Source organism: Manis javanica, chromosome 2 (genome assembly GCF_040802235.1).
Source record: "Manis javanica isolate MJ-LG chromosome 2, MJ_LKY, whole genome shotgun sequence".
NCBI lineage: Eukaryota > Metazoa > Chordata > Mammalia > Pholidota > Manidae > Manis > Manis javanica.
In genome coordinates this window covers 58,552,301-58,580,085 of record NC_133157.1, presented here as the reverse complement: position 1 = coordinate 58,580,085, position 27,785 = coordinate 58,552,301, and the positions used below count along the sequence as shown (strand labels likewise).

The 27,785-nt window shown below is 37.3% G+C and overlaps 1 protein-coding gene across 30 annotated transcripts in view; it reads right to left on the bottom strand.

Moving 5' to 3' along the window:
* PTPRD (protein tyrosine phosphatase receptor type D) overlaps positions 1 to 27,785 on the bottom strand; it is a 2,165,650-nt gene that overhangs the window by 140,399 nt on the left and 1,997,466 nt on the right. For 7 of the 30 annotated variants that reach the window (XM_073228519.1, XM_073228521.1, XM_073228518.1 and 4 more), the window contains 8 exons: positions 26,966 to 27,110; positions 23,495 to 23,800; positions 22,421 to 22,614; positions 20,291 to 20,317; positions 16,355 to 16,472; positions 9,794 to 10,381; positions 9,257 to 9,357; positions 8,156 to 8,415 (listed from right to left, as the gene is read on the bottom strand). In XM_073228519.1, the coding sequence (XP_073084620.1) occupies positions 8,156 to 8,415; positions 9,257 to 9,357; positions 9,794 to 10,381; positions 16,355 to 16,472; positions 20,291 to 20,317; positions 22,421 to 22,614; positions 23,495 to 23,800; positions 26,966 to 27,110 (1,739 nt within the window). The remainder of the gene's footprint in view (positions 1 to 8,155; positions 8,416 to 9,256; positions 9,358 to 9,793; positions 10,382 to 16,354; positions 16,473 to 20,290; positions 20,318 to 22,420; positions 22,615 to 23,494; positions 23,801 to 26,965; positions 27,111 to 27,785) is intronic. The other 23 variants (XM_073228528.1, XM_073228532.1, XM_073228527.1 and 20 more) reach the window with 7 other exon arrangements.

The window sequence follows — 27,785 nt, the reverse complement described above, 5'->3', positions numbered from 1 at the left end:
ACAGTAAGTTTTTCAAACTTTCTTCTTTAGCCTCAAATTTAGGATGTCCTAACCTCTCCACTAGAAGATGGCCTTATCTCTTACATAAGAGAAAATGAAAACATTCAGAGAAGATATCCCTCATCTCTGAACTACAAGCCTACCCATCTCTACATGTGAACAATAATCTTTCTTTTTGGTACATCAGAAGAGCTGGCTTTACCTTTTTTTTTCTGATTTCTTTCAACTAGTTTAATTTTTCTTATTTTGGTATCATTAATATACAATCAAATGAGCAATACTGTGGTTACTAGATTCCCCCCATTATCAAGTCCCCACCACATACCCAATTACAGTCCATCAGGGTAGAAGGATGCTATAGAGTCACTACTTGTCTTCTCTGTGCTATACTGGCTGGCTCTACTTTTTAAAGCCAACCAGTTTCTTGAATTTGTTTCCATCATCCTTTCTTAAGAAGTCTACCTCCACACTTGTTCTCTCTCATATGTCCCAACTTCTCCCTCCCCACTAGATTCTGTTCATTACCTTTTAACCATGTATAAACATCTGCCATTTAAGAAACAAACCATACCACAGCCCACTCAGTCATTGCGTCCTCTCTCTGTCCCATCCCTTACTGCCCAGATTCTGAGAAGAGCCATGGTTCTTACTATTCTCCATCTCTTCACCTTCCATGCAATTTCCAGCCACCTATACCCTAATTTCTGCCTCATAAGCCACCTCACTGCCCTCAGTAGTCCTGCATCCAAAGGAGAGTTTCTGAGTCTTGTCTGACTTGAAACATGAAACATTCTCAGCTCTTTCTCTGTAGCCAACTCACCTAGTGTTCTACTTATATCCCCAACTACTTGAACTTTATTTCCTTAGCAGGATTTATTAGCTGCTATTCAGTTATTAGATGATGGAGTTCCTCCAGCAATCAGTTATCACCTAGATGCAGAATTGTTTACAAGTTCATAACTTCAGCCCAGGATGCTGAAGGTATATCCAATTCCAACTTTATGTCTCCATTTCTATGTCACAAATGTATCTCAAATTTGCTGTGGTTAAAACAAAACAAAAAAATATGCCTCCAAAATAAATCTTCTTCCATTATTGTACCATGATCCACCTCAGTGCAAATGCTACAAACCCAGGGGAGATCACGGACAATTCCTTGAACTCTCTCCCTCTCTCATAGCCAGTCCAGCTCCATGACCTTGTACTCGGGAGCTCGATCTGTAGTGCATTTACTTCTCTCCATCTGTGCAGCCACCACTCTGGAGTCACTCTCCTGTCTCACACCTGGGTTGCTTCCTTCTCCACTGAGTGTAGCCCCCTCTAGTTCAGTCCCTGAAATTTTCAATAGAAAATTGGCAACAGCATTTCCATTTTTAAAAAAATATTTCAATGGGTCCTCATTCCTCTTTAGATAAAGACCAAGAGGTATTACGAGACTCAGCAGGATCCTGCCTGAATCCATCTCCCTGGACCCTCTGAGCTATACCTTGATGAGCTTTTAGATTCCTTCATTTGCTTTGGTCCATGGTGTCACTAAACATACCCCATCATTCTGTGCCATCTGACGAGAACCTCTCACCCCAAATCCAAAATTACCTCCTTTTCTCAAACAGCAACTCACTTTTTACTTCCTAGTTGAAACCTTCCATGACCTCTCTGATTAGATCAACTACCCCTCTTTTATAATTTTCTTATGTGGTTTAAGACATGTTTGTATATTTAGAATGCATTGTTAAAGTAGACACACACTTACTAGGCCCCAAATTTGCTTAACTTTGACACTTTATCACAGTCCTTTTGCCAGTGGAAAGTGGTAGTGAGCAGAACAGATGGCTCTCGGGGACTTACACCTCCCCTAAATCAGCATATGGGAGCTCTTCTTTTCTATTAGAACCTCCAACTCTCAGTCTTATCAAGTTTCTTCCCCTTTCTCCAAACCAGCAATAATGCGCCCAAATGCAGTTTATAGAAAACACATTCCTTACTGGAAAATGTTTTTTTCTTTTGACCAGTGTAGTGGTGACCCTTGTTCTAATCTCATGGGATAATAAGGAAGATAAGATGATTCAGACGGGAAAAGTGAAATGGAAATATAATATGGACCCCACAAATTCCTATAAATGAAATCATAATCACTGAAAGAATCTTCACGAAATGAAAAAAAATTGTTTTTGGATATAGATCAGCTTTATAAATAAGTAAAATTAAACTTTACACTTTGCTTTGCCTGTCTGGCTCAGCCTGAAATTTATCTTAAAACACCTTTTCAACATAGACTTTAACTCTTAAACTAATCAAAAAATAAAAAAAACTTCAGAATCAATATATCTGGAAAGCCCTTGACTACTTATAAAGTAAGCTGAGTTTTCCCAGTATCTCGGATTTAATTAGATTAGTCAAATCTAACCTTCAGAATTTTAATTATATTAAGTAAAACTTTCACTAATTTTATTTAATATGTTATCATCAAGGGGCCTAGTTTCATATAATCATTTAGGAAAGGAAGCTCTGGTCTTTGTAGCAGTCCCACTTCAAATTCAGGAAGGCTTTTTGTATTAGCAATCTCTATTGGCATTCTCCAACTTGTTATTTAACTGGGACGTCAAACTCTGTTTCAGAGTTTAATGATGAACGTCACTCCTTGCATGATTTTATTTATATTTATATATATTTTTTGCCATGGTCATTTGGGCATATATTATTTAAGTATAACTAATTTACCATAGAACACCCTAAGGAGGTTGAATAATCTTCACAGTTTTCTATGTTTAAATATAGGTGCTCAAGCTCTTTAGCTACGTGTTGTTAGACAAGTTAGTTGTCTTATGCCTTATTTTCCTCCTTTGTAAAATGTGGATGATAATGCTGACCTATGGAAAGTGTCTTCTTTTACATTTCATTTAATTCTCATGGCAATCTACCGGTTTTTATTGCTTTGTAACACTTCTGCCTTTCCATGCGTCTGTGCCTGATTACTCTTCGTTTGCAAGGTTTGTCTGGAGCAATTCTGTCTCTGCCTACTTGTTCTGAAGTTCTTAATTGTTCAGCAACTGTCCTAGGAAAAAAAATGTTCTGGTCTGGCCAGTAAATTCTCCAGTCGTGGTTCAACATGTGGGCTCTGGTGTTGAGATAACTTGATTTCAAATCTTTCCTCTCTGATTCTGCTATCGTGTAGCCAGAGTAAGTTAGCCCTTGTAACCTCATAACTTCCTCAGCTGCAAGATTCTTGCAAAGATGACATCCATGAATGTGTGGGATGTCCTTTGAACAGTAAGCCTCCTGTCACTATTAACTATTATTAGTGTCCCCTATGTGATCTTGTCCAGGCCAATTAGAATCTCTGGGCTTCACTTTACTGACCTATAAATGGGGAGGAGACTATGTACCTCACAGAGGTATTGTGAGACTTAGTAAAACATTTTATTGTTTTCAATAAATTGTAAAACACTATGCAAACTTAAGCCTTTGCCACTTCAACTGATAAATGTGATGAATGAATTGTTTCTCATTAACATTAAATAGATAATACATTAAAAACATTAAACTGCTAATAGTCATGCACAAATTTTATGAAGCAACTTTCTTTCAGCCATGCTTCCAACTATATCTTCTTTCCCAAAAGAAGAAAAAGTAAGACAACCTGAAAGCCAAATCAGGAAGACCAAAGAAATCTATAGTTCACAAAATGCTCTTATTCTTCATTTCTAGCTTTCATAAATATAAAATGGTTACTATGCAATTAAGTTACACTGGGTACCCTGCGGATGCTTTTTTTCTGAGAATAATCTTTGCAGTACATTTTTTTCTGGATACCCAGAGTAAAATCCTGCTGTTCAAAGTCACAGAAGTTCCCTCTGTCACCACAACTTGCTTCTGAAGAATGGTGGCTTTACTAGATTTTCTGACTGCCACTCTGTCCCCCAAATCTATTCCAACAGAAGGCGGAAACACCACAAAATTCCTGGTACCAGAACATGCAGCACCCCTATGGCTGTTTCACAGGCAATTCAGCCTTTCCCTGAGGGATCACCTGTGATTCTCCACACGAAAAACCAAGTGGGAAAGAGTACACAGCAAGGAGCCATGTCTGCATTACACTTACAGGAGACAGGTTTGATTTTAGGTATGAGGAGCTGGGGCGAGGGTTCAAGTCTGGACCACAAATGAGAAGAGAACGGTTTCTGTTGATAAGCAAAACAGTCCTTCCATCACCAAAACTGTATTTTGCTAGAAAACAAATTGGAAGCATCTTTCTAGCTAAATGTCACCTAAATAAAAGTGAGCAACTTGCCCCACAGCTCTGTTGTCAATTGCTTCCTCCCTTCATTTTTCCCACAGAACACTGAACAAAAAGCTACATTCCATTCTAATTTCTAAACTTTCCAGCTACAGCAAGTAGCACAGCATGGCGCACAGCTTTGTGTAGTATTTGATCACACCACAAGAACTGATCTAGAAGATAGGATGGGTAACTTTACACAAAGGCTTTTTAAAAACCCAACAAATATAAATTATCTAGGGTTTTCTTGCTAACAGGAGATCTGCTTTTCATTTCCTATGGTTCTGATACTTTTCCCACTCAAGTATTTTCCTAGGTTAATCTTTGCTCTTTTACTTTTGCCAACATGGCTAGAATATATTTCCGGGAATCTTTAATTGATTTCTAGGACATAACATTTTTTTTTTCATAAGCACTGGCTTTCTTTTTCTGTTTCATAATAGTCTCTTCTCTTTCTTACCAAAGTTTTATCCCTTTTCCCTGACTCCCATTTCAAATATAAGGGGAGGAGGAAGTACATAAACAAAACAAAGAGAAACATTGAACAAGCTAAAGAAAAACACCAACAAATAGATTGTATTCTGCAATATTCTCAAAATATCCCAAAGTTGGAAAATGAAACAAAAGTCTACCATCAATAGACTAAGATGCCATTTCTCAATAATGTCCAACATGTTCTACCAAACCAGTTTGGTAAATAGCCACTGAAGATATTTTGTTCATATAAAGGAAAGTCTTAAAAACTATACTGCAGATTATATTATTCATCTTTCAGCTGCTCATTCCCTGAACAGACAGTGCATGTTTGTGAATGGACTCGATTTAGAGTCCATAACTTTTCCCTGTTCTTTCATTGTTTGCAATTATTTTCCTTTTTTTAAATCCTTCTCACTCTTCAAGGCTCCCAGGGGATATGAGCTTCTAATCTGGCACCCCAGCTGGGCTAGAAATCAGTATTTATGTTCCCCCAGTAACTGGCAGTACGTCCTCCATTATATTCATATTATCGATTCTCTGTATATTTTCTCCCACCATAAGGTAGGACTTGACCTCAGCCATCTTTCTATTCCCAGACCTAATAGTGGCAATACCGTATAGAATATATGTTTGCTGGACCACAGCTGAGAGGTCTTCGTGGATGGGTAAGATGTGGACAAGTAACAAGTGCTAGTCTTTCTCTTGCTTTTGCTCTACCACGTATGCTGTCCTCTGCCTGAGGACAGTATCTGTATCTCCCCACCCTCCACAGAGCAGCTAACTGCTTAACATTCTCTAAACCTCAGTTGAGATGTTGCTTTCTGCAGGACCCCATCCCAAAACTACAAAACTGGGGTGGAGAGGCCTTCCTTTGGCCCCCTTTATCTATCTGATCTTTGGTAGCATATCTTTCAGTATCACTCCAGCTCACTCTTCTACCTGACCTAGTTCCTCAATTAACTATGCTGTGTAAGAGCAATGAAAAGAGCAATGACCCCTGAAACATTACCTGGCACTATGGTGTGAGATCAAAATATATCCACAGAACATGTAAATAAAAGTGTGTAAATATAAGCTCACCTTCATATCAAATTTTGTTGGGATAAAAATTATACTAATATTCCATTCTTTTCAGTTTTCTGAATGATAGAAATAAAGTGGACAAAAATGGAGACCGTGTTTCTCTGTGAAATTATTTTTTGAATAATCTTTTGGAAATTCTATCACCAGGTGGAAATCCTTGAATTATATTATCATATAAATAATAATGAAAGTTTTTTCAGGAAGAATTGTTTTTGGCTAAGTCTAAAGTGGCCATATTTATTAGACACTCATAAATTTCATAAATGGCACTACATTAAAAACTTCTCATTCATAATTTTACTTTTAAATACCTGATTTTCTCAGTCATCTTCATCAAGTTTTCTGGAGCTTTGGAAATTTTTGACTGTATTTGCCTTGAAAATTCCTTTGCCACGACCCTGCTCTGGACTGGTTTTTATGCTTAACTTCTAAACAAATCCTACTCTGCATCTTTTATTTGCTCTCTTCTTCCTACTAACTTAGACCCTTACTTAAAGCCTTTTGCTTCGAATCTTCCCACCCTTGTCTCAGTAATTAATTAATTCTGTTTCCTCTCATAAGACCACTGCTAGTTGGTTAATGATTCCCAAATTTCTATCTGCAAGCCTAGTGATTTCTGTAAGTCCACATCTCTAACTAGATATTGCATTGATACTTCGTGTAAAATGTACATAAAATTAAGCTTATTAATTTCCTCTTGGTTTTAAATGAATGGCAGCATCATTCATTTGACCATCCAAGCACAAAGTTCAGTGCCATCCGTGACATTTTCCTTTGCCTTGAGCCCTTCATCGAAGCAGATGCTGATTCCTCCCGCATGGCCACCCCAGTGCGCCTCTGCGCCCTGCCCCCTGTCACCTCCATCCGCCTCACACCCTTGTTATCTGTCTGGAGTGCACTGACTACACAATGACTTTCCAACAGTTTTCTCTATGTGCTCCAATCCTTCAAATGTGTGCTCTCAGTAGCTATCTCCCCAAAACACTGTCCTAATTATGTCACCAGATCATCACTAAATGCAATGGCCCCAACAGTGCATAAGCTCTGTGAGAATGCCTCTGCTTGACCTTCAAATTTCTCATATCAAGTTTCATGTCACCTTGATCATGTGGGACAGATGAAAAAGGGTCTAGTCTTATCCCATGTCTAATACATAGCAGATACTCAATAAATATTTTGTAAAATGAAAAACTGTAAATGTGGGTACTATACAAATGGTATCATGCCACTCTCTCATAAAGACCTTCTTCAATGGATTTCTACTGTATACACAATCTAGTCTCAGCTTCTGAGTACAAGATGGCCCTTGTATACCATTCTCACCTCTCTTGCCAGGCTCTTTGGGCTCCAGCCTTATAGAATCACTTGCTTTCTTTACTAATGAGCCACTGGATATAGTTTCCTCCCTCTGATTTTTGTATGTCTCTTACCTGTCCTACAAGAGTAAATTCAGGAACTTCCTTACCCATCTCATTCTGGGTTAGCTGCTCTTAAGATAGAGTGCAGCTCTTTCATTACACATATTATGCCCGTGTCTCTGTATTCCCTACTCTAAGGTAAGCTCTTCGAGGACAGGCTACATCTTCCTTCGTCTTCCAGGGTGCACCACAGTACTCACCCATACTTACTACACTGCAGTGAGCATGCTTTCCTACTGGCTACAGCTGCTGTATCACCCATTGCCTGTAATCAACTAGCTGTACACAACCCACAAACTATGCCACGATTGGATTCAACTTTCCCCTTCGGGCCACTGGCCTTTATACTGTGCCCCAGCACAAACAGAAAACTTGATTTTTCTAACTTTCATGTGTTTTCCAATATTATTCTGAACTTTAATTTTTCAAACTTCCCCTATCTCTCAGCACACATAAAGAACATCAGAGTCATAAGCCTTTCTGTCTAATTTCCCAAAGTTTCTTTCAGCTTCGCATTACTTTGTAAAACTTCCTCATAATTAATACTTGCCATAATATTATAATATATATTATAAGAAGTTATCCAACTATTCACCTTATTCTATTTATTGTGACATAAACTCCTTTCTAGTAAGGACCACGGTCTATCTGTCTATCTCCCTTAAATTACATCATTACTGGAACACAAAAAATACTTGGTGTTAAATTCATGAGAATCTGTGTTACGATGAACACCAGAAAAGTACAACAGAACTTCTATAATGAAACTGAGAGCCTATGCAGAAAACTCTTTTACTTTACATATAGGAATATATACTTTTATAACCACTGTAATACTGAGATTTAACTTGATTACGTGCATTTCTTTCCTTCAGTCTTAGCCTTTCAATCCACTTACTTTATATTCTCATTTGCAGGTACTTCGGGCAGTTGCACGGTAATCATGCCATCCAAGTTGGTCTTCCCAATGAAGGCAGGCTTGGTCCGGAGCACATCTGGTGCAGTCTTTGCTGTTACCCTGTGCTGTAGACCCCCAGCACTGTTCCCACGATTTGTCAGCACGAATGAATAGGACTTCTCAGGCTTCAGGTTGACAATCAGCTTCTGGGTAGCTCGACCATCCACTTCTTCCACCATTTTCCCATCATCATAAAGAATCTGGAGCAATACAACCGATCGAAGAGATGTGGTTATCAGAGAGACAATATGTACCTTCTAAACTAATGGGTACTTGCCTCCGAAGAAGGTATAGCAGGTCAATTCTAATTTGGGGCAATTCCTAAGCCCATAAAGTGTTCATACACTCTTGTGATTGCATCAATGTTTCTTTCAGTTCTTACTCTATAATGATACAACGTTCCTAAGTCCATCAAAACCACACAAAGAAATGTATAGTAAGTTTTCAATATTTGACCTGTCGGTGGCATGTTATCTCAAAGTAATGTGTGCAGAACATGTGCTCTAGGTTTTCAATGTATTATCAACATTGCTTTTCCTAAATATTTTCATTCCTGTTCCTAAATATGTTTTTATTTTCAAAAACTTTATTTCATAGTTTAATTTCTTGCCAACATCTCTCAGGATCTGTCAATAGCAAACTAGAGTTTAAAATATGCAAAGAATTCAGGCCAACAAACACTTTTAAAATCCCAGGATACAGCATTATAAATAAGTAGAAACCATGAAAATTTCATTTTCTGGTGGAAAAACAAAAGTATTCACTTAGAGGCAAAAAGTTCATCTTGGAAGTATTAGGTGACGTACAAGTAACGTCAACCCTAAGTTTCAGCTCCTGTGTCCTCTTTCCAGTGGAAGAGTTACATTAAAGAGCCCCAAACTCAATCATTATGTGAAAGCCACAAATGAGAAAAGCAAACACATGTGGCTGAATCAACATGGTCTGTATGCTTTGTAAGTAACTTACCCAGGTGAACTGCCTACCCCTCCTCTCACCCCCCACTTGTACCCATGACATCTTACAAATTAGAAAACAACTTACTTTGAAAGGCATAGCAGAATTATAATTTTCTGGAATCTCCCAAGACAGTAGCACTGAAGTCTTCATTACTGCTTTGACATGAAAATTTTTTGCAAACACTGCTGGAAAAGGAAAAACAGTGTATTTAAACTACTCCTAAAAACATATGACCTGTCCTTTTCCATCATGGACCACAAGGCTTAAGCTAGATGCCATCTACTTTGATCAGAGAAAGAAGTGTGATTTGCCTACCTGTTCAGACCACTCATTTTACTACCCCATTCTCATAAAGATCTCTCCTTTCTCTCCAGTTCAGGCAGCTATACTGTATTTTCCTTACCTGAGAACATTGGGGTACTGTCAGCCACACTTGCTTGGCAATCTATAACTGAAATCTAAGGCATCCAAAACATATTAAGTTTCACATACTTTACCTTTTTGCTTTTGCTGGACCTATTAATATGAATGGGCCGATCAGTTAATTACAGCTTCAAAACACTGATTTCCAAAGACTGACATTCCTTTAAAGGAGGAAGGCCATAAGCAGACAAATCCTACCTTGATCCACAGGCAGTGTCCTGAACTGGACACTGGGACTATATGGCCCGGGCCCTTTGCTCGTGTGAGCACGTACTTTTACATCATATGTGGTATCTGGTTTTAAGCCACTGAGTGTCATAGTGGTGTCAGCTGGAACAATAAGCTGCTCCATTGGAAGAAGAGGGATGTTGATATCCCTGTACAGAAGTGTATACTTGGTGATAATGCCATTTCTTTCTGCCAGGACAGGTGGCTGCCAAGATAACTGTACGGAGGTTGAAGTGGTGCCTTCTGAGTGGAGGCTTTGAGGGAATCCGGTTGGGACTTCTTCTGGAACAGAAATCTCTTTCACCATCTCCTCCCCAAAGCCCACTTTGTTTCTGGCTGAGAGCCTGAAGATATACGATGCTCCTTTGTGGATGTCTGTAGCTGTAAAGTGGTCTTCCTTTTCAGAGAACTCAAGAGTCGTGAGGGGTTCCATGTCCTTTCGTCCAAATTTTAGACGGTAGCCCTGAAGAGGTCCAAATGTGTCCACAGGAGGGTGCCACTGAATGAGAGCAGTATTCATCTGGGTGTGGTTAATCACAAGCCGGGGTTTTCCTGGAACTGGAGCACACAGAAGAGCGGTCAGGCTAACCTACAAGGCCACTCCCATTTCAATCCCTGCTAAATGGAACTAGTACTCTATAGGAATGCCCACTTCTTTATTTACAAAAAGCCTTTATTTATACTTTTTATCTATGTTGTGAATATTAAATGAGAAAAAGCATTGGATTTTTTTATATACCTTTGTGGAAATATCTTTCTCATACTCTGTAAGGAATGTTGAGAGACTAGAATTTGAAAATGGAAAGCAAATAGGATTAGTGAAACAATAATTTAGGGGAATTTTTTTTAACGTCTTTGCAAATCAAATCTTCACATATAAAGGTTCATGGCACAGAAAAATGAATCTGAGCAAAGATTAGCCAATTAGATACAGCTAATAAGGACAATTATAACATACCTAATTATTGGATGCATGCAATGTACCAGGCATTGTGCTGAGACCATTGCACGCAGTATCTCATTTGATTTACATTCTTCACTCCTGACTACATGCTTTCAATAGTTATTATCTTCATTTGCTATAATGAGTAAATGGAACCCCCAGAGATAGAAAAGTGTGTAAGGTTAGATATGTAATCCATGAGCAAGCACTAAGAAAAATGCAGATCCATCTGAATCAATACTCCAACACAACCATACTGTTATGTTGCTTGTAAGTGAAAAAAACTACAAATTAGTGTTGCTTTGACTATGGATCAAAATTGCACATTTTGTCTATACTTTATCATCCACACTAGTCATCCTCATCAAGTTCCTCATCTGTAAAATGGAAATTATATTGAGTCCTACCCCATATTGTGTTGTGAATATTAAATGAGAAAATGCATGTAAAATTCTTAGCACAAGGTTTTATATTCTATTACAGCAAATCATAATTATTAATAATCAGAATATTAAGCTTTCTGTGGTCAGGGGCTAGTTTCCTATAGGTGCACAATTTGTTTCTTTTTAAATTAAGTAAGTTAGATATGTGAACATTTCTAGTCTAGTCATGCATTGGACTATTTTAATTTTTTTTTTAATGGAGAGTAATTACTCCTGGAATCCACAAAGAAAGCCATTGATAAACAACACAGAGCCAGGAGTTTATTTGGGCACAGTCCAAAGATGGGGAAGGAAGAAAAGTATCGCCAGCATCAAAACTAAGCCAAACTAACAGAAAGGGGCAGACAGATGGTAGTAAGGGAGGAAAGCATATGCTAATGAGAGACAGGCAATGAAAAATAGTATCATGGGGATGTAGACAAAAGTTAAAAAGAAAAAATTCTAAAGACGGAGAGACAATCCACAGAGTAGTAACCTCAGGAATAACCTGGTTAACAATTCATTATACAAGTCAGAAAGTTGGGACCTCAGGGGTGGCATGCTTTGCCCAAGAACACAGTCATTAAGATTTTTCTATCCCTAAACAATGAAGTAATAGCTTTGTTTGATATGCTGGGTAAGTTCACATTAAGTTCACATACTTTCGCTAACCCACAGTGAATGTAAAGAACAGTTACTGAAGTTCATAATGGCAATTATATATGTATATGCTGAAACCAGGCCAAAACAGCCCCAAAATACTGTACTCCTTGTTTCTCTTGAGAAATCTCATCCAGAGAGCTTAACGACCAAGAAACTCTCAGAACACAACCCACTCATAAATTGGAGAATGAATTATTCTATTTATTTTAAATATATTTAAAATTGTTTGCATTTTAGAAATCACTTTAAGGTAGATATTGGCAGACATCATTAATTTCCCTTTATGTGTATATAGCATTTACATGATTTGTCCATTAAAATGCCAATGATATCACAGATTAAATCATGAAACTCTGTTGAGAAAAAAAATAGAGCTTTCAGTAGAGGCTGCAGCCTTCTATAAACAAAACCCAGTTGAAAGTATTGGGTAGAAACATAACTTAATGGTTTCAACATTTTCCAGGGATAATACACTTTATTAAATATACTTATCAAAGTTTTCCAAAATCCTGATTCCAGGGACTTGCATAAAGTATGTACAATGTGCATCTTGTTTCCATAAGATGCATGTATGTTAGAACACTTTTAAATTTCTTGATATAAGCCCAAATATACATTGTATTCTAATAATATTTATAAGCCATATCTGAATGTTTTTATTATATGTTTTTTCACTTTATAATAATTTCACTGTACAAATTTGGAGAAATATAACAGGCTGATAAATTCTAAGAAAAAAGCTCACTGGCTTTACAAAAATGTACATGTATTCTTCTGTGGTAGTCAAACTTAGGGTGGACTAATGCCTTTTGTTTTTTGATGTTAGCATGCCCTTTCTTGTTCTGGGATATAAATGCTTTGTACTTAGAATCATGAGAAAAAAGTAATGTTTTTGAAGTAAGAGAGTTGGTTCTGACCTACTGGTTTCTACTTACATGCCAGGAGAATCTCAGCATGCTCTCCATTACTAAGCCTATCACAGTCATTACTATTCTTGCGACAAGTTTCAGTAAACTGAAAACTTGGAGACACCAGCCTGGAAGCACTACGGTGCACAGGTGAAGGGCTCGGAGGGAAATGAATGCTTTGGCAGATGGTGGAAGGACTTTCGGTACAGTTTCAGGAGGGGCTGGTCGCATGAACGCATGAAGGGAGTGCCTAAAGCCTCCACAAGTGTGTGAAGAATACATGCAGTTTAAATAAGTTGGGATAAGGATTCCAGGTGGTTGTGGTATTTCATTCAAGGAATAACCAATAGAAAAAAGGAAAAGGAGTGAGAAGAGGTCTATAACATCACATATATGGTTAAAAAGAATTCTCCCAAACTCCACACATTGGTATGGTAATGAAACCCATTCCATTTCTGGCTTCCAGAAACCCTATGTACGAAACATTTACCAACTACTCACTTTGTGCAAATGCTTGTACACAGGCACATAGGCATTGGGGTGAAGAAATAAAGGTAGATAATGCAAGGTCCATGTCCTCTAACCAGTGCAAATTGTATCTTAGGAAGAAAAATAAACAGGTGGAGTAGATGGTGCTGTACGTAGTTGGGCTGAGGGTTTCTGATGCCTTACAGTAATTATGTGGACCACTTTTAAAGGGTACTAAGTACTGGGATCAATTGTTCTGCTTATACCAACATAGAAAATGGAGGACTGGCAAGGTCAAAGAGTCTTTAATTACTTAGGAGACCTTGAAAGTCATTTTTAGTGGTGTATTAGTGAACACAGTGGAAGAAGCAGAGGGTCCCACTGCAGAGTAAATATGCTGACTCAAGTCTATGCCATGACACACAATCTCTTCTCCCTCTTGTCTTTTTGATTCTTCTCATTTCCTTAGTACATTCGTCCATCTTGAAAAGTCTTTGAGGACTTGAGAAGTGGTACACACGTGTCGCTGCCCTTTACTTCTCAGCTACAGCAATCATTAGAGACCAGTCAAGGCACTCAGTCTTAGTGGTTCTAAACTTAACTTCAATTTCACCTAGTACCTGAATAGTATCATAAAAGACTGGCCTAGGCTTATAACTTCCAAATTTTCCACATCTTAGTCATCTTTTTTATTGTCCTTAAACAGAGCTACTCAGTACAGTAGTGAAATGCATATAAAAATGTAGAGAAAATATCAAACCAACAAATTTGCCCATTGCCTTAACAAGACCTCAGGCAGTAGAACAATTATTATGATACAAAACAAAGCAAGTATTAACAAAGAAGCTACAAAACTGTCATCATCACTGAAACATAAAAGCCAACATTCATTTGAACACAACCTTCAGGTTATATGAATCCTGCATGGATGGTTTAAGTTACGGCCAGTTCTCTTTGTTTCAAAGATACCTCTGTTCACAGATTCTAGGAACAATGTATAACATAAACACGTCCTACAATGAAGAATTTTATTGTTAAAATTTCATGAGAATTCCTGAATTTCCCACGGGAGCAGTAACGAAATACCCTCATAATTGTGAGTCTATAAAAAGATTCAGTGATTCTTCATAGTCACATGATTATGAGTATTTGTTTTGTCATGGTATGTAAAACAAATTCATGTGTTCACTGATTGCCTGGAGATAAACATGACTAGAGAATGCCTTCTGATTAGTGGATTGGCAGAAAAGAAAACTAGAGCTTTCCTCTTAAGGGATTACAAACCTGGGTTCTCCTACCTCTAACCCTGGCTCTGCTGGGACCTCTCAAGAGAGTAAATGTGCAGACATCTAAATTATAAGCACTGCCTACTTACCTCAATATCTAAGTCTTCATTAAGAAAAATCTGAAATTGTTTTCCTGATTTCTCTGTTTGTTGTTAGTATACAGGAGTGCAACAGATTTCTGTATATTGATTTCATATCCTGCAACTTTGCTGGATCTAGTTATTAGTTCTAAGAATTTGTGAATGGAACTTCCAAAATCATCCTCTGTGTTAATAAGATCCATAATCCTAATAACTTTATGTATCATGACTAAAAAGTAATAAGATAGTCTTAGTGACATTAAAATAGACAATATCATTTCTTTTTCTAGGATTCACATCCCTTGGTTATAAACGGCTACTTCCCCCTCCTCCTTATAAGATTCTCATCTTCTGGGCAATAGGAGTTTGATGCCTTGTGCAGGACATTTCAGGTTAATTAAGGCATAGTTATAAATTATGGGCAAAGGAATTGTGTTTTCTTTTTGGGATTCAGTTTCAGGGTTTTATTCTTGGTTGCCTACGTTCCAAAGAGGCTGGTTCCATAGCCAGTCAACACGCCCCAACAGAACACGTACTTATCTCCTAGGCAGTGCACTAAATTAGCTTCATACAATAGGATTCTTAAAAAAAAAAAAAAAGCCCAGAAGCCTTTGCCTTAAAGGAGGTTTGCCATCTGTAATCCTGCTGCTTGAGGCAGCTCCGGGTGGTGGGATGTGAGCGAGGCAAATCTTACAACATTTAGACAAATTTGGCAGCGAGCACGGCACCCGGGAGGGCACTCCACATCCCAGCTGTTCTTTGCTTTATGCCTTTACATAGAGGTGTGTTCCTAAAAAGCTGTGTGAGAAGCGATTCAGGAGTAAATCAAATCATAGTTTAAATGTTCCATGGGAGATTGCTGTATAAAGGGACTGGAGAAGAATCCTTTTGTAATTATCTCTAAATTTATTGGTTTTACACTCTCAGGTCTTCCCCATGCAGGCTTCTCCTAAACTGGCCATCCAGAGTAACTCTGAAGATAATAAAAATGCTTTGCTCTGCAGAAAAGTGCAAACTGACATCACATAGTCTTTTTGCTTCTCTTCGTTCTCTCTTCTGTTCCCCATCTTTATGGCCTCTTTAGAATCCCCCCCAGAATGAGGTAAGGAGGAGAATATGACAAACTAAAACTAAGTCATCAACCCAGTTCAAGACAGCAGCTCTTCTAAAACGGTTTAGGTGGGAAAGGTCGAAGCTCCTGCGTGACTTCCCTGCTCACGTGATCCTCCCGCGAGACCTTCACGTCACTGCTCCTCCCCAGCATTCCAACCCCACCTCAAATGTCCTTCCTCTAAGAGACCTTTTCCCCTCGCTTTTTCTAAAACAGCCCTTAAGGGCTGTCCTGTCCTTAATGTTCACATACCGTTTTTTTTTTTAGCTTATCACTTCCTGATATTTTATTATACACTTATTTGTTCACTTGTAAATGATCTATTCCTAGTCAGAAAATAAATTATAGGAGGGCAGAGTCTTCCTGTTTTCTTGTTTGTGGATCCCTAGTACTGGGAATAGAGTCTGACACATAGTAGGTGTTCAAAAACATATTTGTTGAAGGGTTGATTGAAAATTTGGGGCAGTGTTCTTGATTTTTTTCCTTCTTATACGCACACATACACACACACACACACACACACACACACACAAAACCTGACCATAGCCCTTTTTTTTTCCCTCAGGTGAAATCCACCCATACCATTTGGAAAATTAGTATTACTGTCACCTGGTAACATGTTCAAGGCACAGATGGACAAATAGGGTTACCTGCCCCAGTGGTGGACACCAGTTTGGGCTTGCTGCGAGCACCGTCCCCTTTGGTGGTGTAGGCTGTGACGGTGAGGGAGTAGGAAGTTTCAGGTTGTAGCCCAGAAATGATCATGTCCTGAAATGACACAATAGAATGACACCGAATCAAAACACACGACAGATGCCCGGGGAGAAAATTGAAGCATCATCTTCTTTCTGCACATGCTTGAATATTCCCTGCAGCCATGCCAAGCCCTGGAAGTTTCATGCCTGCGGCTCATGCTATTGATGCTCTGTTTTCATGCTGACACTGAAGCGAGGTCTGCAGCCATCCTAAGATGTAGTTCTATAGGGTAGTAGTTAAAACTATAAAACCTGGAGCCAGACCTCCTAAATTCTTGAATTTAAACCTGTATCTCCTTATTTATTAGCTTGGTGATACAAAGCAAGTAAGGTAACCCCTCTGTACCTCAGTTTCCCTATTAAAGTTAGAATAATAGGGGAATCAAATGGGTTATATCAGGCAAACGCAAAGAACTATGCCTGGCCCACAGTGGCAATCATGAACTAGCTATTTTATGCCAGCAGCTCTCCATTCGTAGCTACTATAACCTGGTCCATGCACTGGTGATAAGCTGATGCCAGTGCAATGTTTAATCACCCATGTTAGTATTTTGCAATGACTTATCTGTTGGACCTCGATATCCTGACAGCCAGAGAAGTTTCTGGGGTTCAAGTGACATATTACTTGCATAGACTATGAACTAAAATCATCATATACTAAGAATTTTCTGGTAATTTTAGAGCAGGCCATAAAAACAAAGAGCAAGACTTGTTCCAAACACATCATGAATGTATGTTCAATTAATCCTACTTAGAAAATGTTAAATACTACAAACTATTTATCAAAACAGTTTTATCTTAATAAGGGCCCCAAACTGTGATATTTACAAGACTAGATGGTCTTCCAAATTGGAGATGATTCTTTAGATGGAATGCTGGCTATTGATTTGTTCTGGTAGTTTCTTTAGAAGCTACACACACACATACACACATACAAATATACACACAGAGCAAAAAAAAAGCCTTTCAGATTCTTGGCACAGCTATGTTTGGCACAATATGTCAAACCAAATGAGGATAAATTTAAGAAGATACACAATGCCATTGTCTTCCATATCTGAAGACAATGCAAGTGAAAGTTCAGTGAATGGACTGGATTGTGGGGAGGGAAGCTAGATTTTCCTGTGCAAGGCTGTAACAGGCACCACAGAGCACAATTGTTGAATCTGATCTCAAATAGGTTGTTAAAAAAAGCTTTTAACAAAGTGCTTCTTTTCAAAAGAGTAAGAATTTCCACACCAGTGGAAAATTTCAGTGGAAAAATCATGAGCTTCAGATACCATCCTGAAGAGCCACTGAAAATATTATTCTAACACATGGATGGATTAAATCTGGGAGAGAGATTTTATTTTCATGATCTTGGAATGGTTTCACTAATATTATAGTGGATATAAAAACCAGGCAAAGCACCCAAGAATGGCATTTTAAATTATGGTGGACACACTGGTAATTCCAAAATTCATGAGGGCTAAATATGAAGAGCTCCCTTCCATGTCAAAGGATTGCTGCAGAAAGCAGGCAAAGATGTGAGAAAAAGAAGCAAGGTTTGCTTCTATCACCAAGCTGTGTGGTAAGAAATTTATATGCTCTGAGCCTTGTATAAATATGTCACTTACGAAACTGAGGTTAACCACACATATCCTTCCTCTCACAGAGTACTGAAATCTGACATTGGTTGAGCCCGGTTGGTGGTACAATCTCAGCTGGACACGCCTCTATCTGCCTGCGTCACACTCTCTTTTGGATGACATTTTCTTTTTCTAAGCTGCTGGCGTACTTCCTTGGTGGTTTCTGCACCCCCCCGCGGGGAAGGGTGGCTAACAGCCGGGCCACAGATGCTCCTCTTTGTCTGGCAACCCATCTCCACTCTACTCCTTGCCCTTGTGTGTTCAAGGTTGGTGTTCCCAATGTTCTGTCACAGTCACTGGGCTGCTGCGTGTCTCTCTAGTCCTAAAAATTACTGCATTCATCTCCAAACCTTCAAAGATTTTTTTTCTGCCTAGATTCAAAATTCACCTCTAGTCTTAACTGCCCACCAGGGCTCCACTGGCATATATATATTGTAAATTTTTGCTAGACATTTTCCCTTGACTGTCAAGTGTTACCTCAAGTTCTGGGAAGGCCATTAGGGGAAGCAGACTCCCCTCCTTACTTCCTTATTTTAATGAAGGGTAAGCATCTTCAAAACTTACAAAGGATCTTTGATCTCCTTTTCTTCCTCAAATTAAGTAACCAGTCCATAAATTGTATCAATTCTTCCTTTGGAATACTGTTCATAACTGTCCCTCTTTCATTTCTACTGCCTCAAGGTTGTTGAATTTATATCACTTCATGACTAACTTAGTAAAAGAGTTCTTTTTGTTTCTCTGTTTATTATCTTTCTCTATATATACTAAATTATTGATTTTTAGGCTGCAAGTAATGACCCATTTAGTAGGCCATGAAGTAAACTGACTTGGTCAAAACCAGAACTAAAAAAAATCCAGAATATACTTAAATGCAAAACATTAAACTTTAGATATATATAAAGGTAAGGTATTATTTTGCAAAACCCTTATTTTAAACATATGAATGCACTGGTCATCACATCTAATGCATTTCTTACTATGGGTCATGGCCAAAGAAATTTATAAAACACCGCCATACTGTCCATTCCATGAGAACTGACCCTCATCCATCATATTTGCCAAGTTTCCCAACAACAGCGCTGTGCTTGGGCAAAAAAAAATTTACTAAATGAAAGAATTCCTCCTACCAGACTCTATCTTATTTCTCCTTTTCATGATTTTCTCTCTCTTCAGTAGTGAAGAGTTAAAGACCAGCTCTTTAGCTTGACTCTTCAGGTTTTCTCAGTGATATACTAAAAATTCTCTCTTAGCCATAGTTGGCACTAATTTATTAACTTAAACTCTTCATCTCTGTCAAATTGGTAAGCTCACTTGTCACCTGACAATGTCTCTCTCCTGACTGCCTCAATGAATACTTTTCATGTGCTCACCTTCAAAACATCAGTTCCCATCTCCAACCCCCCAATACACACATACACACACTGTCATCTCTTCATTTCTTATTTGTCCTTTAAGCTCTCAAATAAGTTTCAGGACCTCTTCTACCATCCTGGTCTACATTCTCTGAACTCATGGCTTTACTGACATTATCACTCATTCACCAATTAATTAGACATTGCTTGAGACCATCACTTTTGTTACATTTTATGGAACTTTCTGAACTTCCTAGACACCCACCAGATGTCCTTAGAAGGCAGGTGTCACATCTGGGTCCTCCATAGTAAATAACATGATTCACTAATTCAAATATTTTTAAAAAATTCTTCCCTCCGTGAGATACTTTCTGCATTTTAGTGTGACTTATTCAATTTCACTCCAATCTCTATGGGTACAAAAGAGAATCACCGTTTCCAGGTAGAGCTAATTAGTGCCAGATCCATGTCATGTTAACCACTGAAAATGTAACCCTGGGCTGGGATTTATGAGCAGCCTGTATGCCTGTATCAGACTTGACATCTCTAGTCAGCAATACCTCCACTCAAAGCATGCCTCCTCTAACAGCATCACAAGGCAGAATTAGTAGCAGCCACCAAAACCACATGAGCTCATGGTACTTTTTATGTGATCAGTAGCATCATGCCAACTTCACAAGACAGAAACCAAAATAAAAGGTATGCCACATATTGAAGATGATTAAAACAAGAATTTGTTAATTCATGCATCCAAGCAAACTGTGATGACATAACACAAAGAAATGAAAGAGGGGTATCAGAAAAACAAGCATTTACAATCTGTTGTGACAAAGCAGTCCAAAATTACTCACATGTTCAGTAGTATCATCAAATTCCCACTGATTTGAGATTAAGAAGGTTGGGAAAAGGAGAAACAAAATTTAAAAAAAAAATGAAGAAAAATGTGTAGCCTTATAAAGACAACATTGCCCTCCTTAGATTAAAAGAGATAAAGAAAAAATAAGCAATTGAATCAGCATGTACAATAAAATTCCAAAGAGTGTAAGTGTGTTAAGCTGCCATCCTCACTCATAATTGAGATCAGAAGTAAATATCCTCTATATTGTTATTACTAAAACCAGTTAACATATATTTTTTGAATGTATGGCTTATTCGAATGAATCAAGAAGGCATAGTACAAAGCTAATGGTTGTAATCATACACTACTCTCTGACATCTACTTTGACTTTTTCCTTAGGTTACACCATTAATTCAGGTCACTAATTAGAGTAACATCTTTCATTAGAGAAATTGGGATCTTATAGCCTAGTCAAGTACTGCAAAATTTAATGATTTGTGAATAGTCACAGACAATATATATATATATATAATATATATATTATATATATATATATAAAAGAAACACAAGGAAAGTCAGCAAATTAATGAAGAAAAGCCAAAGTAAAAGAGGACAAAAAAGATCGTGTTGACACTGAATTTTGTATCATATAACTCCATTAACTACCATATTTCACAATGAAAGAGGTGACAGGTCTACAGGTCTACAGTGGAACATCACTACGAACCAAAGAAGGAGATCAAAGCATGATGTTCACATTATTTTCTTTTTCATAATTGTAGAATTACAAAGTAAAATGTAGGAATAAATGGCTTTATTAATTTTATACTGTGAGAACTTTCCATTTTAGAGGAAGGACAAACTAAATATTTAAGAAGAGCAAGTCAATGAGTCAATGTCCCCTTTTCCCAAGTCTAAAGGACATTATGCATCCCCAACTAAATTTACAGAAGTGGCCTTCAAAACAAAGCCATGCTATATTTGGAGAAGATAAGTTAGCTACTAATCCAGATCCCTTTAATTAAAATGTGAAAAACTGAAGCAAAACTAAGCACTTTTGTGAACTGATATGTTAAGATATTAGGGTAAATACTTCCCTTACTGCCACAGGGATATTTATTGCTCTCTTATTTTCACAGAGACAAGAAAGCAAAATTTGGCAACCTGACATAGCAGTTCTCAGTTTCATTCATAATCTTCCTCACTCTTACACACAGGAAGTTGAAATAAATTTCTAATTGTCACAAACCCAATTCTTTTCTGTGCTCAATCACCAATTTGCTAGATAAGCAAAGTACTCCCTTATTCATAATGTCTCATCATTATTGAGATATTACCAACTCAGGTAAGTTACCCATGGGTTACATATAATCCCCAGCATGATGGTTATTAATTAGTACCTTCCTCTCTCTTTCAGGAAAATATGTAGAATACAGGTGAATTTCTTATGGTACTATTTCTGAATCATTTCTAATTGATAAAAAAAATTAATGCTCTATTTTCAAAAACTGATCACAAAACCAAGTGATTTTGGTTGTCACCAAGGATCAGCAGAATTTCTCAGGCACTCTTCACACTTTTCTTAACTTGGATCAACACAGAGGACCCCATTTATTCTTTGGGAGACTCTAATTTTTATTGTCATTATCTTCATTTTCTGGCAAAGAAAACAATGACTTCCAAATACATGATTTGATAAAGAAGTACTAAATAAAATGCTGCCTGGACATCTTCCCTAAATAAGAATGCTTATTCTTCATCAGAAGTCATACATTTAGAAGTAGATCAATCTTTTTCCATATAGTTTTAGCACAGCAGAAAGTAGATCCTCAAACTGTTGCCTAGAATTCTTCTCATTGAGTTGATTAAAATCAACTTTTCTGAAGTCAGAAAGGCAGAGCTGTGCATCTGTGTTTTAAGAAAACAGTTACATATTTTTAGGCTTGAGTGTCATTTCATCACAATTTACTTTCTCACTTGATGTTGAGTCAGAGAAGGTAAATAAATAAGCATCATGTGCTTTAAAAACTAGATCTGTGTACAGGGTTTTCATATGTCAAAAATTTTAACTATGGCCCATTTCAGGGTACACCAAAAGAGATGGTCTATATGAAGACACACGTATGCAATTTCAGAGGCTTACCTGTGCATCAGCCAGCATGACATCCTTCAGCATGGGCTGGCCCTTGGGCTCACCATTTTCCATCCTCACATAATGCACCTGGTATCCTCTTATCTGGCCATGCTGTTTATTGGGCACAGGGGAGCGCCATGAGACTTTAACAGATGTTGAGTTGACAGCCTCTACCTCGACTTTGCGAGGAGGACCACTAGGAACTGGAACAACATCATTGGATAAAAGAAAATTATAGGCACTTGTACCACCCAGTCAGAGCATTTTCTTTACTTAGGTTTGTTTTTTCTTTTAAAAATGGGCAGACCCACTATGTTTCCTTTGCGGAATACAAACATTTTCAACCAATGAAAATGCTCAAACCAATCTGCTCTACCTTTTAAGAAAAGATCAAAAAACATGACCGATGCAAAAAAGAAAAGTGGAAGAAAAAAAGAGTACCAGAGAAATAGAAAAACATGTAAAAAAATGTACAAAAGCCAAGGAAGATGCTTTGAGACTCAAAGCATTAAAGCACAAAGAGGTATAGCATTGAAATAATAACAAAAACTGGTTGTTGATTGTTGTGTGTTTTTTTTTTTGAGGTTTCTTTTTTAGCAGAATAAAAAGACTCTTGATTATATGGATTTTCTTCTTTTTTTTCTCATATCAAAGGTATTCCATACAACAGATGCCAAAAATTGAATGTCGAGCATCAGTGTCTCTGAAACATGCAAGAACAAAAAAGGCAACAAGAAGGTAAGAAGGCAGTTTTGAAAAGTGAACTTCAAAATGTGAAAGAAGTGGCTACAAAAAGGCAAGAAAAACTCAGAAGATAGAAGTACACAGAAGGGCCTGGATTGCAAGGTCACAGGAGCAAAAGCTGTTCTTTTAAAGGGAAGCAAAGTACTGTGTTGAGATTGAAAAAAAAAAAAATTGCCCAGGCTGTAGCAAAGGTAGGTCTTTGGCAAAAATTATCGAAGTTATAGCGATGCTGGGTAAAAAAAGATGAGCAGAGAAAAATCATTACTGTGAGCCTATCAAAAGACAGCAGACCCAGATAGTGTCAGAAGGGTGCAAACTGACGTAGCACAGGTAACGTACCATCTTCATCGGTTCGAATCAACACGGACAAGCTCTCGGGGCCGGGGCCGACATCTGTGTGGGCGGTCACAGTGATCCGGTACTCAGTCCATTTTTCCAGCTGTTCCAAAAGGTATTTGGTAGTGTCCGAAGGAATCCCCAAAATCTCGTGAGGTTTGTCATCTTCTCCATCCACGGTGGTGTACTTGATGGAATATTCAGTAAGAATGCCATTCTGTTTGTCCACCGGTGGAGGTTGCCAACTTACCAAAATACTAGAGGAACTTGGGCTGGTGCAACTAATGTCTTGAGGAGGAGCTGACGGCTCTTATTTTGGTAGTGAGTTAAAGGAGGGTTTGAGTGAAAGGACAGGCATGGTTGGGGGGAAAAATGATAAAACAAAAGAAAAGGCAAAAATAAATAAAACGAACAATAAGGGCAACAAAGTGAAAATAAGGCTTTGAAACATAAAATAAATTTTTAAGGATAAAGTTATGTACCTTGGCTTAGTAATATGAATGAACCAAAAAATGAATAATGATCAAAAATAATTGTTAAATAATGGGTGGGGGGAATATGTGAAAATGAAACCTTGAGATAATAGAGCCTCAAATAAAATTACCTACCTGCAATTTAATTCTTCTTCTAAACCAATCCCTCAGTATTCCCCAGCCCTACAATAGACTATCCAACTTCAAAAAAGCTGCAAACATTGCAAGATTTAGTACGAGAGTCTGACGATGCTTCACAGATGCCATTTCAAGATTTCACTTCTACATTCTAGAATGAGAGTGATTCATATACAGTACTCATTTTTTAAAGGGTTCTTAACCATGAAAAGTTGCAATAACTGTTAGATGCCCTTCCAACAATTCTAATTTTAAAAAAAAGGTGGTAGTGGGGGTGGGGAATAAAAGCCCAGACATTAAAGGGTTTCCTCTGACATCTGAAAAACTGAATCTGCCTGACCAGTATTCATGAACAATGTTAACACTGATCAGAGCCCATATCCAGTGAGCATGCAGAATCAATAAAAGATGAAAATGCATAGTCCAAGGTTACCTACCCGAAGGTAATGGCAGGCTTGTTGATTCTGACTGTAACTTGTACTTACCCTATGTCAGCTTTCAGCTTTTTTTATTATAACTTCTTGAGACACCATTGCTAGTGAAGAATTAGATCCCACCAGCAAATTTTGGTAAAATCAATAATAATCATCTATCCCTTACAAAACGTCAACAACACAGCCATTAAAAAGAATTGCCTAAAAAAAAAAATCCTGAGAACCATCTGGAAAAGATATAATGATGTGCAAAATTCCTTTCATCCTGTACATAATTATTCACATAAAGTAGGGTTTACAGAAGAGTTAAAAGATAAACTTTCTTATTGCCTACTCACTTTCTCAGCAATTATTTTCCATCAAATTTTTCAAATAATTATTTGAAAAAATTAAAAAAAAATAAAAAGCAATACAACTATTATTACAAATTACAAATTATTTTTAAAGTTAACAATCTATGTTCCTAAGAAGGGAAAAAGTGATGCAAGATACACAAATATAAACATATATCTTTTTAAGGCAATATACGTAATAGAATGAGTAAATCATTTCTAATTTGTTTTTCTATTTGAATATGTATTTCCTTAGACTCTGTAGATCTTAATATTATGTAGTGTCAGGTGTATCAAATCGTTTAGAGAATTATCAGTCTTTTTTAATTTGCATGTCTTGTGTTCTGCACTAGTCAATCAAAATGAAAAACTCTCTACTGACAAAAAGGAAATCCTCATAAGACGGCCTTGTAAATTTAAAATAAGATTTGCAAAACCCCTAGAATATCTATCATTTTTATTGATTCTGATGACAGGTTCTTATATGTCAAATTATAAAACTACTTTATATGCATGATCATTATTCATAATATATTGAGTTGTTCATGTAACAGCAAGGACTCATTTGTGATTCTTTCTAAAAAGCTAATTTGGTTTGCACTACATTGCTACCTTTGGACCTCCTATTCTGTGAAAATGTGCTCAACACCATTTGAAACTTTTACTTTAATAAAATAAAGAGTAGACAAGTTTTTGATGTGGCTATAAAAAGTCCATTCTGTTCCTAGGTGTCTAAGTATGCATATTTGTGGGCAAAAAAAAAAGTCAATTTTGTAAACCATGCAAACTGTAATACTGAAGCATGTCACATTTCTTTTAATAAGATGTCTCATTTTAAGAATTATCTTCTGTAATTATACTTATTAGCCTGCCTGGAATTCAAAGCAGAGATACAAAACTGCATTAATTTACATGCTTCAGTTTTTAAAAGAAAGAGAATAAGCTATAATGACTAATGGATTAAGCAATGAAATCCTAATACTTCTCACATGAATAATCATGTTTGAGAAAGAGTAAGAATATGAATTTTATCATCAAAAAGACCCTGAAAGATTTCAAATTTCTATATGAAAGGAAATTCACCTTTTAAGAAGTGTGAATTTCATGTTTTCTGGTAGGTCTAAAAATTAGGCCAACAGAGCATCCTCTTAACAAAATTCAATGTGTTTATATTTTACAAACCTATTGCATATGTCACTATATCAAAAATCACACATAAAATAAAAAATAAAAAATCTAATAAGTCCAAAGAACTGTTCAAGGAAAATGTTTGTTTAATAGACTAATTATAGAAACTTATTAATAAAGGGCAAACAACAGTATTATAAGCCACCAAACTCTCCATCAAAAACAATCTACCATAAAATACTTTGCATAAAACAATCTTCCCTGGACACAATAAATCCCCACTGTGATAAACAGAGCTATGCTTTAGGTTAACAGTTCCAAAAAGAAATTGAACCTGAGGAAACAAAATACAATTTAGGATTGCAAATGTGATTATTCCATTGTTCCTAAATTTTTCCAAATACAGATTTTCTGTGAATGTTCCAAATTTCCACATACATTGCTTGCAGAGTTAATAACAAACTAATCACAAGAGCTGAGTTTTCCTGTGAGCAGGTACAAATACATGAAATAAAGGCTTGTTTGTTAGCAAAGTTAAAACCTGTGCGCTTAAAATCATGAAAGTTTGATCTTTTGCTTTCTCTCTAATTTGCTAAGCCTCTTCTGATTATTTTGTAGTTCTCAGCCTGAACTTCACAAATCTTTTTAAGTTTATTGCTTTACAAGTCTTATAAGTCATTAGACAGGACCTAATCTAACTCCTTTCATCTCTTTTTCTAATGGAGGTCTCCTAACTTCTGTGGAAGTCTTTCAGTTTCAGAACTGAGACAATGGGATCTGTTATTCGGGCCAAGTTTGAAACTTCCATAGTTCACCATTGAACTTGAACTCCCAATGTTGGACACTTGCTAGCATGGAGACTACTTACCACTAAACATATTAATTATCAGTTTGTTCGCTGGTGGGGATAAAAGCTTCTAATACCTCCTAGGGCAAAAAGGGCAAAAAGTAAGAAAGAGAGACACCTACTTGACTGCATGGTTCTAGCTGATATTTCAGCTGTAGAAGCACCCAGGCCTTGAGGAGAGCGTGCAGCCAGACGGAAATAATACAGGCTGTTTGGTTTCAGTCCTTGCAGTCTGTAAGATGTCCCTGGCTCAATGGCAATTCGTTGCTGTGGATAAGTAAGCAGAGGACTTCATCATCTTCATTAAGATTCATGCAAACATTTTTATCACATTGCCTAGAACCTCAGACTTCTGTCATCAGGCCTATAATGTCATCAAAATATCACAAACAGAATCAACAGTGTCAAGGACCCAACTACGGGATTTATACAATAAACCTGTCAATTTTTAAAGGCAAATTTCTACAACAAATAAGGCAAATTAGATATCTTTTCTAATGAAGACACAGTTATCCAAATACATCAGATAAGAGGGAGATGGAGAGGCCACCCCCCACCATGTTCTACCTTAAGGCACACATGTTGCTGTGACACAGCCCACAACAGAAAATGACACCTGCCCCAAGGGGAGAACATCCCCAACATGTGCAATTTCAAGTGAAGCTCATCTTCCATGACCTTCTGCAATCTAAATAAGGGCAAAGAAATGTGGCTAGAAGTAGCAATGGAAACCAGTATACCATTTACATGAGATTGCTATAAGAGATCTGAAATTGCAATGATCTGATGTTAGTTACTGGAACACTGGATAATTTATACGAAACTGTATCATTAGTCTAGGCTGATTTAAAATAATTCTAAAACTTTCTTTTCTTTGTGAGTAGAGAGCCCACAGCTAGAAAAATACCACAAACTTTTCTATAAATTTTAACATCATAAAGG